Source organism: Protobothrops mucrosquamatus, unplaced genomic scaffold (genome assembly GCF_001527695.2).
Source record: "Protobothrops mucrosquamatus isolate PMUCROS unplaced genomic scaffold, P.Mucros_1.0 scaffold1900, whole genome shotgun sequence".
Lineage (NCBI taxonomy): Eukaryota > Metazoa > Chordata > Lepidosauria > Squamata > Viperidae > Protobothrops > Protobothrops mucrosquamatus.
In genome coordinates, this window is record NW_015388025.1 from 96,958 (window position 1) to 112,043 (window position 15,086).

The window sequence follows — 15,086 nt, forward strand, 5'->3', positions numbered from 1 at the left end:
GGCCTGGCGTAGTTTGATTATGTTTCAGTGGGGGTTTTTGTATGGGTGTGTTTTTAGAACAGGCCTGTTATTTAATTCGATTTTAGAACAGAAACTATTTATTTATTATCGTGGTTTTTAGTATCGCCTGTTCACCGCCCTGAGTCCCGTAAGGGAGATAGGGCGGTATATAAATTTAATAAATAAATAAATAAATAAACTAATTTCAACTAATTTCTTCCTCTAGCTACAGACTCTTAGATCATATGCCAACAGTTTTCCAAAAATCTTAAAAAGTTCAAATAGCAACCGTCAAAAGTAACAAGTCTATATTAACTTGAGAAAGCTAACAAAAGATGGGATATAAATCTGACAAAGAAACAAATCTACTTCCATTCAAAATAATCCACTTACCTGGGTTGGTACAAGTACTGGAGGATATGCTAATTTGTGGTGTCTGTACATCCAAAATGAAAAGAGTACAATCACTGCTATTCCCATTATAGGTCCAAGAGAGTAAAGCAAGGTACTAAACAGAGGTGGTTTAGTTGTCACAGGATTGGAAGTAGCTGCAGGGGGGAAAAGTTTTCTTATAATTCTATATTAACACAGAAAATATAAGCAATTCTTAAAAACTGAGTTATCTATGCACTAAAAGTTATCTATGATGATACATCTGAAGCTTAAACGTTTAAATTTTAGATTTGTATTTAAGATCATAGTATTTTGCCTATTGTTATAGGAGAGGAGCACAATGAGCTAGAAGGCAGGGTTAACTATATCATCAGCTTGGAATCATTGTGCAGCCACAAGAGACCCAAATCCAGCTCCCTGGAATTCCATTGTCCCTTATCTAGCACCAATTTAGCTTTGACCTTTAGTTGACCAGATTCTTGTGTATATGTAGCAATAATAATCTCATCAGTGCTTCGAACTCAGTGAATATTCTCACTTCTTTGCACCTGACAACTGTAGTTACTGTAATTTAGTAATAGTCTTTCTTGGATGCAACCATATAGATCAGGAGTCCCCCAACCCCCGGGCCTTGGCCTATTTGGAATTGGGCCACATGAGTGGCTGACTGGAGCATGCGCACTGGCCCGCCACTCACGCAAGGGCTGCATGCGCACGCATATGTGCTGGCTCACTGCTTGCGTGGCCCAATTCCTCTCTCTCCCCCCTCCAGCCAGGCCACCAAGCCACAAAGGTTGGGGACCACTGATCCTGATTATTGTTGGAATAAAAGGGAAATATATAAGGTCAAAATTCAGCAAGGCTTTCCCCAATCTAATCCAACTATAGACAGTCCTTATATTACAAACATTCACTTAATGACAGTTCAGTGATGGAATGTGCATCTGGAGAAGCAACAGAGAAGAATCTTGGTGGCCCAGAGATTTCCCAGTGAGGAGGCAGTATATTCCGGAGAGAAGTCCAAATTAAGAGACTGCAAATTCTCGAACTACATGGCGGGAGGTGGGGGTGTAAAAACTTTAGAGTAGTCACACCTTAGAATCTCTCAGGATATATCTATTAGAGAAGAGATATATAGCTTTAGTTTGGCAAGATTCTGTACTTGGCAGTGTAAACAAATAATATATTGGACTTGATTGGATTTCGCTGTGTGGCCTTTCGGTTTGGGCCTGACAGATTCAAAATTATGACAAGCTCAGGAAACAGTGACTTATCACCCATCCTTGAAGACCCCTACACCACCTCTGCAGTCACATGATTGCTATTTGGGTGCTTGACAACCAGCTCACATTTATGATGGTTGCAGTGTCTTGTAGTCATATGATCATGACCTCTGGCTTCCAACAAGCAAAAGTCAATTGAAAAAGACAGATTCACTTAACAATTGTGTGATTCGCTTAACAAATATGGGACTTGTTTAATGGCACTGGTGATTCCCTTAACAACTGTGGTAAAAATAGTTGTGAAGTTGGGTGGAGTTACGTGATGCCTTAATTTACGATCAGACCGACCTTCAATGGAAATTCTGATACCAAGTGTGATTGTAAGTCAAGGGCTACCTGTATTGTTTAGTATTGTATTTAACCAAGGCTGCTGTGTCAAGGATCCTTCCTACGTTTCCTCATTTACAATTATTATCATCCAATGAGGATAATAGAAAAATACATGTTATCTACAAGCATGTTCAATATTTAATAGAGGTTTTAAATGCTAAACAAATGTCTCTGCAGGACTCTTTTTAGAAAAAGTTATATCACATACGTTGTGTGACCTCCATCTCTGGAAAGTAGAAAAAATGTTCATTGCACATGTTGCCCTCACAGCAGCAGAAAAACACTTCAGGGCTATCTTTCTTTTCTATACAGTCAGTCCTGTAAGAGATTAAAATCAGTTAAATATTAAAATGTTACAACTATATTAAAGAAAACACCCAGCAAAATTGCCAGTAGTAAATTAATACAGAATTTAAAAGATTGGCATTCTGAATATCTGAGTAATTTTGTGCAAAAGTACATCAAACTTTCATTTGGCTTCCACAATGAAAGGGAACAATACAGAAGGTACTACATAAAAAGCAGCACAAATCACACACGTTGCATCAAAAGAATGATACCAGACATCAAACTGCCTATTGCTTCCTATAAAGTGGTTGCTAATCATCTAATCTGAGGCATCTCTTAAAATAACAGTACAAGTCTTCTACACATCTAACGTGAGCTTCTTGCTTTTTGCTTTGAGAAAAGGCCTGCAGGAAATTGACAGGGAAAAATGACTGGTGTTTCAGCTCACTCCCAATTTAAATTATGAATCCCAACAGCATTTTAGCCTAAGTTTAATACTGCATTAGCTGCAACCAGCAGTTCATGCAATTAGCTCAGTTATGCAGAGACTGTCTCACCAGTCAGATTGGTGGATCTGAAGAGTTTTCTCCACACCAGAATAGCTTAGCACTAGTCTGTTCCAATTTGATTACCAAATCAAAAGCAGGTTTGGAAAAATGGACCTTTACCCTATCTTTACTTATTATGGGGGAAAAAAACCCTGCTTATCCTCCAATGTAGTTTTGGCTATTATTTATCAACAAAGCCTCACAAAATATACATAAAAGTAACTAGCCAATTTCTACACAAAAGAATGAACAAACAAATCTGGTATTAAAATAAAAATATCTAAAAATAATGTGGCAGTATCCCCAAACAATGAAGGATCATTCTATCACTTACCTTAAGGATTTGTTTGATATCTTAAGTCTGTATAAATCTTGTGTAATAGTCTATGCTTATACACATCATGAAGTTTCTAGACTTTAGAAACAGATTACATTTTACAAAACAGGAAATATGAAAAGTCATGTTTGCTTGCCTGTCATAACAATTAATATCATCCAACCAGCAACCCTTTTTCACAATTTCAATAGATCCAGAAATATTCTTCCATGTTGCAAAGCAGTGTTTTCTTTTATCTTTGTCACCATAGCATAGTTCAATGCCACTACGATTTGTCTTATCATTTTCCCAATTAGCATTGTAGAAGATGCACTCCTGCGTCTCTGATCTGCCTAGTATGGCACCTGCAAGGAATTGGTTTTTAAGAATTAAATTCTGGATAACCTTGGAAAAATAATTAAATACTAAAAACAAAAGCTATATTTAAAAAGTATTGTAATCTTTACTACATAAATATTATGTTTGCATTTCAAGTCTGGCATGCATTGCATTTTTTCCCTTTGGGCAGAACAATAGTTGCTTTTATTTACTGTTTTTAATTTAGTAATGCAATTTTTTCGGATGTCAAAACTCATTGTTTTCTGGTATTCACAGCAAAGGTAATAATAATCTCTCTCTTAAGAAACAAAGAAATACAATCCTATCTCTAAAAATTACTTGTCACTTGCCAATCTAGTGAAATCTCTTTCCCATAAAGGATGTTATTACTTTTTGATGGAAGAATATGATTTTATGCAGAAATATCACCTCCTAGTTTTCCTGTAAGATACTGAGACCTTCTAATAATACCTCATGCCATGTAAAACAGAAAAGAAAATGTATGTTGTATTTCTTCTCCTCTGAAATTCTAGCATAAAATCAATAAACATCTATAAATGCAGGCATAAGCTTAAAATGGTTGGCAGCTCTTTAATACTGAATCCAAACTATGATATTATGTCCAATAATCTGTATTAAATCTTTCTATGTTTCTATCTTCTATCTGTCTTTACATTTTTCATTAAAGCACATTTGTTTCAGATATTCCATTTAAGTTTCTAGCCATCAATTTTCTTTCATTTCAGGCAGGTAGGAAGGACAAACAGCCAATCGCTCCTATAACCTTTACATATGTATGGACAATGTCTTATAAATACTGATTGTCGAGTTATCTGAATTCATATTTTTATTTGAAAGTCATTTAAGCATGTTTGACTAGACTTCATATTTCTAACATAAAATGTCATTAGCACACTGTATTTCATACCCAGATAGAATTACTGCAGGCATACTGTTATTATGCTAGACTAGAGAAAAGAAGAGAAGGAATGACAAGAGGAAGAAGCAAAGACAGGACACAAATTAAACAGGTGCAAGTGATTTATTTTCTATTTAATAAAACCCACAAAATGCAGTAGTAGATCTGCTGCAAATGGGAATAATGCAATTTTATTGGTATAACCTAATTAAGTGATACAATCTAATTTAGGTTACTACAAGAGCAAAAGTTCTAATTTCAAATCCTAAATGTATTTTTTTTTAAAAAAAATATTACAGTCCTTATATTTGAAGACTCAAAAACTTTAAATTTTTTTGCAATTAAGGAAAAGTACTTTATAAACTGAATTTCTGAAAACTTGCACAGATTTCAGTGGAACTTAGTCATATCAAGAGTCATTTCCACTTTTTGGTTTGGGATGGACTTTAAACAACTAACACAGTCTCCAATTTTTTTTTAATTTTTAGCATAACCCTTCCCAAAATAAACCAAAAGTGGAAAAATAGACTAACATGGGCTGTGGATTCGTATTATTTATTGGATTTGAGGTACTAAATTCCATATGGCTAAATAATTTTTAAATAGATTTTTTTTTTTAAAAAGGAACATGCTCAACCAGGCAAAAACATAAAAATAAGAAATTAGAAATGTATGACATTTAAACACACTTGTAAATCCATGAATATATACAGGTTCTTCTCTCTTTTTCCAACAGAAAGAGCAAACAAAACATGGCAATGTAGCAATTAAACAATTACTAATTAAGCAGGGAACAAAAGATAGGAATAAAAATTTGTGTCAGTGACAAGATTTCTCACCAGTATTAGTCCTACCTTATCTTGTAGTGTGTCCAGAAATAATGGAAGCCAATATAGTTCATGCAAAACCAATGTTATATTATTTCTACAGGTAGTCTTCAACTTACAATAGTTTATTTAGTGATCATTTGAAGTTACAATGGCTCTGAAAAAGTGACTTATGACCATTTTTCACACTTATGGCTGTTGCAGCAACCCCATGGTCACGTGATCAAAATCAGACGCCTGGATATTTATGACAGTTGCCGTATCCTGGGGTCACGTGATCACCTTTTGCGACCTTCTGACAAACAAAATCAATAGGGAAACCAGATTTACTTAATAACCATGTTACTAACTTAACAACTGCAGGGATTCACTTAAAAACTGTGGCAAGAAAGGTCGTAAAATGGGGCAAAACTCACTTAACAACAGAAATTTTGGGCTCAATTGTGTTCATAAGTCAAGAACGGCCTATATTCTCTGTATCTAATAGGAGCTGCCACTCTGTTTAGGTGCAATTCCCAAGTCATCTTTAAGGGCACCTTCATTTAGTATGCCTTACAGCAATATAAAGCAAGCTTCTACAACATGAACTACTGTAGCTAGATTATCCTTTAGTAATAACCACCCAGAAATTCAACTCTTTGCTATGCAGATATAGGTAGCCCTTGACTTATGACCAAAATTGGGACAGGAAAATTCATTGTTAAGTAAGGTGAATGTTAAGTGAGGCATCACACGACTGCACCAAATTGTATTACCTTTTTGCCACAATCTTTAAGCGAGTTATCATGGTCATTAAGCGAGACATCATGTAATTACAATTTGTGATGGCTTCCCCCATTGACTTTGGTTGTTGGAAGATGGCTGGGAAGGTTGCAAATTGTTATCACATGACTGCAAGATGGATGCGGTGTTTCTAAATGTGAGCTGTTGCTAAGTGCCCAAATCATGATCAGGTGACCATAGGTATGATGGGACAGCCAGAACTTTGAGGTCCTATATCACTTTTTTCAGCTAGGGCAACTCAGAACAAATGGTCATTATACATCTGTAGCATCACTCAAGACTATTAAAAATCTCTGCATGGATGTATCTAAATCCCATCTTTTTTTACTTTTGAATTTTATGAACACTATTATCTCATCTATTTCCCATGGATCTTGCCTCATGTTTACCTACTACCTCGAGGGAAGGGGGAAGTTGTTCTTTGTTTTGTCATTCTAAGGATGGAAATATACAGTAGATTAATGGAAAAAAGCATAGGATTTTTCATCATTTCAATTATATTTTAAAAACTGAAAGTTTACTTTACTTTACAGAATTAAGAAAGTTCATATTTATTCCATGCAAATATAGATTAACCAAGAAAGCATGGGATTTGTCATCATTTCAATTATATTTTAAAAACTGAAAGTGTAGTATACTTTATAGAATTAAGAAAGCCCATATTTATTCCAGATCCTTGAAGAATGACATAATATATTTCAAATAAATTACTTTTAGTACAGCAGATGAGTAGTTTAAATTTCTTAACAGGTTATATAGCCCAATGCCCTCTCCCACTTTCATCCCTAGCTAAAAACCTGTCAATTTGTTATTTTAAAATGCTTTTTAAGTGCCTTAATTATTCATGATTTTCTTCAATGTTTATATTTTATTGTTGTAGATCATGTATACATACAAGTAAATTATATATGCAAATATTGATTTTCTGCCCCTGAGTTTTTTACTTTCAACTCTCAATTTCTTGTTACTTCTGTTTGCTTTTTTCCCAGAAAACCAGTTTTTTATATGCATTTCCCCAAATAATGGTTATATGTTTCATGGCCTTTTAAAATGTCTATTTCAAACAAAATGGATTTTATAAGCAGACAAAATAATATAGCATGCTGAATTCTACTTCAAGAAAATTTAAATCATTTTCATAAATCATTTTGTTTAGCTCTCTTAGTTCCACTGTGCAAATATTGCATGACCAGCATGTAAATTAAATAAAACATTAAGTACATTTGAAAGAAAGTTGGGGATTTACAAAAAGAAAGTCCTGCTACATTGGATAAAACCTAAAGGGGCGTTGTCTTACCTGAACGCCTTTTCTCAGCATGATGATGAAGAATCCACGAATGGGTTTACTTCATCTTCCTGCCCAATAGACTAAGTCTGACAAAGTTGCCACGCCTCCTGCTGGGCTAGTACCACTCAGTTACGACGAAGGCGAAGCAACAGATGATAGTCCGATGTGTTGGCTCCTCCTACCCGACACAGGACCTGACGGACACTGAAGGGGTGGGTGTGGATTCTCCATCATCATGCTGAGAAAAGGCGTTCAGGTAAGACAACGCCCCTTCTCCAGCATGAGGATGGAGAATCCACGAATGGGACATACCAAAGCTGCCCTATCCCTATGGGAGGGAAACAGTCAGGGCCTATGTCCCACTTGATGACAGTACTTGTTGTAGTACCCTCCGGCCAAATGAGGCGTCCGCGGAGGCAAACCTGTCTTTCTTGTAGTGCCTCACAAATGGGGAAGGCGAAGACCAAGTCGCCGCCCTACAGATCTCTCCAATGGATGCCTATGTTGCCCAAGCTGCCGATATCGTCCAGGTAGCTCTGGATCCATATCGGAACTAATCTGAGATGGGCAGCCAGTGCTGCCAAGATCTTCGTGAATACTCTTGGAGCAGATGAAAGGTCGAACGGTAGAGCCCTGTACTGATAGTGATGGTTTGTGTAGCAAAACCTGAGGAACCTCCGATGTTCGGGAAGAATGGGGACATGCAAGTATGCTTCCGTGAGGTTGATGGACATCAGGAAGTCGTCCCTTCTGATGCTGGCCAGAATAGATTGGAGCATCTGCATCTTGAATTTTTTGTAGATTAGATGGGAATTTAGTCCCTTCAGATCGAGTATAGCTCGCCATCCTCCTGAGGCCTTTGGTACCACGAAGAGGGTGGAGTAGAAACCCTTTTTTAATTGTCCAGCCGGCACCGGTTCGATGGCCCTTATTCTAAGGGGTGGCGTATGGCCTTGTTCATGAGGCTCATCTTGGCTGGATTTCGTGGAGCTGGGCAAGAAATAAAACGTTCTGGGGGTCTGGACAAAAATTCTATAGTCACACTGCACCTGATGGTGTTGAGTACCCAAGCATCTGTAGTGGTGGCCTCCCATTTGTGGATGAAGAGGTACAGTCTGCCACCTATGGGAGGCCCCTCCCTGAAGTCACTTATTCCTTCTGAAGGGACGGCCTCCTGTGCCTCAAAAGGGCCGCTTGGACTGGAACTGTTGTCTGGGCCTAGGGCCAGAGCATTCCGATTGGCGGTCAGGCCTGGGAGGAAAGGAGCGGGGAGGCTGAGTTCACTCCGATCCTGATCCCTAATGAAATGGTTGTCTGCAGGAGTACGGGTTAGACCTTCTGTCTGCCCGTCTGGTAAGGTGGGACATCACATTATGCTTGTCTCGGTTCTCTACTAGGTAAGGGTTGAGGACCTCAGTGAACAATTGTTCGCTGGTGTAAGGGGCAGTAGCTAAGCGCCACTTCGACTTTAGGTCCGCTCGCCACTGCTTGAGCCATAGGAGCCTGCGAGCTGTTACGTTTGAGGCTATGGCTCGAGATGAGAACCTGGCGCCATGTAGTGACGCATCCGCCATGTATTCCGATGTCGCCACTAACTTACCCAGGTTGTGGTGGGCGCGTATCTGTTCCCGGGGAATCATGGCCTGGAGCTCTCGGAGCCATATGATGGAGGTTCTGGCAAAGAAAGAGGTGGATGTGGATGCCTTCAACGACCATGCCGAGGCTTGGTGAGACATGCGTAGGGAAAACTCAGATTTTCTGTCCTCCGCTCTTAAGGTTTCAGCCATGTCCCCTGACACGGTGGAGGAGGAAAAGAGCGGTGTTAGGGATTCATCCACAACCGGAACCTCCAGGAGTTTGAATAAGGCAGGGGGCAACATTGAAGAGCTTTTTGTCTGTTCCCCCGATGCGTGCATGTGTGTGTGTGTGTGTGTGTGTGTGTGTAAAGAGTTCCCCACTGTTTCTTAATGGTATTTAGAAAGAAGGGGGGCAAGGGATATGCCTCTGGGTAACCGTAGGCTCGGAGAACAGTGGATTTGGGTCTTGGCTGATGGAAGGAACCAGTGGAGGCTCCTGATCAGGGTTATAACCTTGGCAGAAATTGTTACCTTGAGCAGTAGTGACTTAAACAATGTTGGGTCAAATAAGCCTGCGAAGGGGGAAGGGTCCAGAGATGATTCTTCATCTTCCGATAATTGTATGTTCCTTGACCCATATTTCTCCAAGTATGACTCTTTGTCCTGAGAGGACCGGTCAGAGAAAACAGAACACGGATATTCTGGAATGGGGTCTGTTTGGTAGTAAGATGTTGTTACTGGTGCCGCAGATTAGGCCCGGGCCTCTGGTGAAATGAGGAGGCCATGCCCTGGGCAAATGCTTGGGCGATTAAGGCTTGAAACTGCTCTGGCCACACCCCATGAGAGTCAATGGGACGGAGTCCAGCCGCTGTGGGAGTGAATGTGGCCTCCGGCCCCGGCTGAGTTCTAGGTGAAGGAGCCACCCATTGAGGGCATGGTCCCTGGTTAAGGGGCGTCACCTCGCCCTGTCCGGCCTCCCTTTCCAGAGACCATGCTCGTTGGACTAGGGAACTGGAGGGGGGAGTTGTGGATTAAAGAGTGAACCCTCGGCAGGTGCCGGGGGAGCCTGGACCGTTCTGCTTGCGTTTTGTTTTTGAGCCTTGGAGAACTGCCTTTCCAAGGCAAGGTGCCTCCTACTGGCCTCCTTCTCAGCCACCTAAAGGGTGTTTTGCTCGAGATAGCCTTGGCTTTGGCCTTAAGCTTCTCTGCTGCCTCCAGTTTGGAGGACTTGTGCTTCTTTTTGGTGGGAGTGCCAGGAGCACCATGCGCAGTCTGAGGCACTGCATTATCTGCCATCAAAATAGAGATCTCTCCATGTTGTTCTGAGAAGAATCTCAAGGTATGGGAGCGGAGCGCTGGGTGTTACTGTGTGCCCAGATGCTGAGAAAATCCAGCGATTGCTCTAGACCAAGGTGGCCGCTGGACCAACTCAATGGACTCCTGCGCACCTGTAATGCTCCTGGTGGCTGTGAAACACCTGAAAATGCCCTCACGGCGTAGTGGTCAGGCGTACGGTGGCGGCAAAACCACAATTGGTCAGTGCCAGCACACTCGTATCTCACACAGTGGCGGCAAATCACCTTAGTGATAAGTGGCTGCGCACTAAACCTAGGTGGTGGCGGCAGGGCCAAAAGGCGGGCCAGCACACTTTAATATTGTGAAAATTGAGGAAGGGACCCGGGTGGGGCCTGGGCTAAGGATTGTAGTACAAGGCAAAAGGAATAAAGGGCAAAAGAGAGAGAGGCCTCTGGGCTCCATTTCCTATGTATTTCTCTGGGCAACAGTAGGCCTGGACTCTCTGAGGAATAAGGTTTGCTGTAGTCTGGAAGGGAAATTGAATCCCTCCATTGTAAAATCGCGAAGCAAGCCAACAACCTAAAATGGCGTCCGACTACTGAGGGCTTTTAGGAGTGCCCTGACTCCTCAGGAATGATCATGGCCTGCAGCTCTTGTCAATCAGGGTTTAAGCAATAAGAGAACACCTGATGCAATAGGCAGTAGCAGAAGCTGAGGAACCTTGGCCTTAATTGAGCTGCCGGTGGAGCAAGGAAAAAAACAGAGAAATTTGGCTTTAAATTGAATGGGGCGGCTGTCCTTGTGGCATGCAAACTGGTGGCCGCAACGAGCGCACCAAAATTAGGACGGCAGCTGAGGCTTCAGGCCGAATGCTCAGCTGTCCTGCAGATGGTCGCGGCACACCTCGTGGAGCTCGCTGCTCAGCTGCGCTGTGGACGGCCCTCCGTGCGCTTTCCTGGAGTCGGCGTTCAGCCAGATAGCTGATGTCTGTCAGTGCGGCTTGAAAATTAGCCGCTGACAACGGCCTGGGGCAGTTATGGTCTCAAATTGCAATGAGCTGGGGAGGGGAAGAACGCTGCTGGGAGGATTATCGCAGCACTGATCGCAGCGCTGCGATGAAGAAATTTGGAGAGTCCATGAATGGGAAGTTCATACAACCTGCTAAAGTCTGATAATGGAGCCAACAACTATCGTGTCCTGTTGGGCATGAGACTAAGTCGTAACTGGGTGGTACTAGCCCAGCAGGAGGCGTGGCAACTTTGTCAGACTTAGTCTATTGGGCAGGAAGATGAAGTAAACCCATTCGTGGATTCTCCATCCTCATGCTGGAGAATGTTTACTTGTTGAGCTATTGTGATATTTAAAAAGAGAAAATATTTAGTATCACTAAAGTATATACTTTTTTACTCTATATAAACTTATCAATTGCTTTCTTCAACAAAATAACGTAAAACTCTAAAATATTTTATGCTTATTCATAATAGTAATATTCTGTCACTATTTTGGACCTTTAGAGATTCATCTATCTTCCTTATACCTATGTTTATTCAGCAATTTAACAAATTTGACAAATACTCAGTGTTGCCACTCTCGGTTAACAGAATGAAATGCGAGCAATCTATCCCCAATATTCCTTCAAGAGTCATTATTCTGCCCCAGCAAGTTCTTAAACACCTTAAAGGAAATTTTGAGGCTGTGCCAAGAATTGCATGAGGAAGAACTAGCATTCACAGATCATAGTTCTAATGGACTATTACTACATAAGATATAATATCTTGCTCTGAAGGAAATCCAAAGTAAAAAGAATCCCTGACAAATAGCAACACAGCCTCTATTGAAACACTTAGAATAATGGGGAGCCTACTACCTCCCTGGTGACTGGTTTTATTTTAAAATTAAAATACACTTTAACATTAAATTGATAACCTATTAAAAGGAAATTTCAAAGCTGTATTAAAGGTTGTTATTCTACCAAAACAGATGGATAAAAATGCCAAACGCAGGCTAAACATCTGGTTGACTGTGCAACTGGTATAAAACTACATTATGGCAAAATCCATTTAGGTTTGGTTAAAACTATGGCACAAACCCTGAGCATATCTGTAAAATATAATGCAACATGATCATCACCCTAAGCTTTTGTGTTCTTCAAGGGATAACTGATTAGGTAAAGTAATTTAAAAGTAAACCCCTAGCTAGCAACAGAGCTTTTTGCTAGCTGACATTAAGCAGATTCATAGAAAAGTACATAGAAAATCTTTTCTTCACTGTCAGCATTACCAAAGAGTCAGCCCTTTTAAGGCAATATAGAAATCATTTCTCTCTAAACTATGCAGTATACAGTAAGCTGATACTACATAATAAATCTGACAAATTTTAAATAGACATCTTTGGGGGAGGGAAGGATATGAAAATATTTAAAATTTTATTCTAGTTTATTTCTGTTACCTGCAATTGTCCATCTCCTGAATGCACTAAAGAGTATACATCATGCACCAACACTTTATGCAATAAATTAAGGTTACAATGATTCTGAATTCAGATAAACAAAATTTAATGAATATAGAATGAGGGCAGATTTATACACCCACCACTGTATAATTTTATAAAGGCAAACTGGCATAGACAAAGAGGCTACTCCCAATTATCTCCCAACGGACTAAATATTTTTAGGCAATTTCTTCCTAAAATATCACTGTAGCTTCCTGTAGCTTTCCAGAAGATCAGGAAGCTGAGCTGCTACCTCCATCCCCTCAAATAATGCTCATCCTAATATAAACTAATTGAAGGTACACAAACTAGTCCTGCATGTTCATTTATAAAATTTCAACCAATCTTTGCAATCAGATGCATAGGTAGAAAAGAACCTGGTAGATGAAGAATTTACATTTTCTGTCATTATCTAATTCAGCCGGTTTTATTTTGCCACCAAGACAATATATTTCAGTTTTAGTGTAATAGAATAATCTAATACAGAGTTCCTGAACCTTTCTGGCCTTGCAGACCATTGGGGGGGGGGGGGAAGGGGATGGTTTCATGCGAGCGGCTGGCAAGCGTCTATGCAGCTCCATTTGCGCAAGTGGCATGCATGCACGCCCGCCACATGCAAACGGGGCATGTATGCACATGCTCACCTCCAATTTCCACACTCAGGCTGCACACAGTTCACAGCCCACTAATGGGCCACAGCCCAGAGGTTGGGGACCCCCATCTAATATGTGAAGATTAATCATTTCAGTTGTGCTGCCTTCAAACTCAGGCATCCTGAGTTTGCATGGAGGTGAAGACCTATTCCCTGATTATGGGAGAACAAACACTTTTACCTTTACAAAGTGGCTTTTTTGTGTATCTGAAAATATGAATCACCAAGTTATTCAAGCCAAAAAACCCACTTTTTTTAAGGGGGATCAAGTCTTTATATTGTGTACAGAAACAAATGATACATTCAGTATATGTGATACATCAGAAAGTGATCAAACATTGATTACAGATAGTCCTTGACTTGTGACCACAATTGAGCCCAAAATTTCTGTTGTTGAGACAGATACGTTTTGCCCCATTTTACAACCTTCCTAGCCATAGTTGTTAATTGAATCACTGCACTTATTTAGTAACACAGCTGTTAAGTGAGTCTGGCTTCCCAATGTATTTGCTTGTCAGAAGGTTGCAAAGGTTGATCACATGACTTCAGAATACTGCACTGTCATAAATACATGCCAGTTATCAAGTGTCTGAATTCTGATCATGTGACCGTAGGGATGTTGCAACGGCGTAAGAGTGAAAAATGGTTGTAAGTCGCTTTTTTCAGTACCATTGTAACAAATACTTTGCCAGGACTTTAATACAATTTTAAAACCATGAATGCAGCAAGTCCACCACAATCTAAGAGGTAAACTAGTGCCTTCAGTGTTACGTCAAGGCCTTGGCAGCATTCTTTTATGTGCTGTTATGTTTGGCTATTTGCCCTTTGCAGGTCTGCATTTTAACATCCCAAATTGCTTCATAATTAATTAAATTAATACAAGTATTCCAGAAACACCACTTGCATATTTGGGCAATTAATGTCCTCTAAAAATAATTGGGCCATTGGAAGTGTTCTTACTTAATAGTGAAATCAAATGCAATAATGTGATGCCCACCAATCAGTACTTAGAGTGTTAAAAAAAAGAGGATATCCCTTACCTCCAAAATCTCTCCGAACAAGTTTCCCCCTTTATAAGGAGCTGCAGCCAGACGCCACTTGGATTTGGCGTCGGCTTGCCAATATTTGAGCCATAGTATCCGACGAGTTAAAACGTTGGAGGCGATGGACTTGGCTGAAAATCTGGCCATCTGTAAAGTGGCGTCAGAGGCATACTCTGTCGCTGCAACCAGCTTGCTGAGATCCTGGTGGGTGCGTATATACTCTGGAGCAGTGGTTCTCAACCTTTTTAATGCCGCGACCCCAACCAGTCGTAAGTCGAGGACTAAACTGGTTGTAAGTCGAGGACTAAACCAGTCGTAAGTCGAGGACTAAACCGGTCGTAAATCGAGGACTACCCAACCGGTCGTAAGTCGACTTTCCCTGCCCGGGAGCGCCGCGCATGCGTGGTTCCGCCCCCTGCGCCGGCTGAGGTGTAGCTGGCAAGCGGCAGAGATGGAGCAGGCTGACCACCAGCTGGCCCAGCCCAAGGGAGGTAAGGCACCCGCCGGAAAAGGGGGGAAAAATGGCGGACAAAAAAAATGGTGGACAGCCTTGCTTGGCGACCCCCGTGAAATGGTCGATCGACCCCAAATGGGGTCCCGACCCACAGGTTGAGAACCACTGCTCTGGAGGGATCCTGGCCTAAAGTTGCCAGAGCCAGAGGAGAGAGGATCTGGTAAAAAAGGAAGCACAAGTGGCTGTTTTTACCGCCCATG

The 15,086-nt window shown here is 40.8% G+C and overlaps 1 protein-coding gene across 1 annotated transcript in view; it reads right to left on the reverse strand.

The window, feature by feature from the left end:
- ACVR2A (activin A receptor type 2A) overlaps positions 1-3,524 on the reverse strand; it is a 30,070-nt gene extending 26,546 nt beyond the window's left edge. Inside the window, exons 1-3 of the mRNA XM_015823529.1 lie at positions 3,316-3,524; positions 2,215-2,324; positions 394-548 (exon numbers count right to left, since the gene is read on the reverse strand). Of these exons, the coding sequence (XP_015679015.1) occupies positions 394-548; positions 2,215-2,263 (204 nt within the window). The 5' untranslated portion in view covers positions 2,264-2,324; positions 3,316-3,524. The remainder of the gene's footprint in view (positions 1-393; positions 549-2,214; positions 2,325-3,315) is intronic.
- Positions 3,525-15,086: the final 11,562 nt, after the last annotated feature.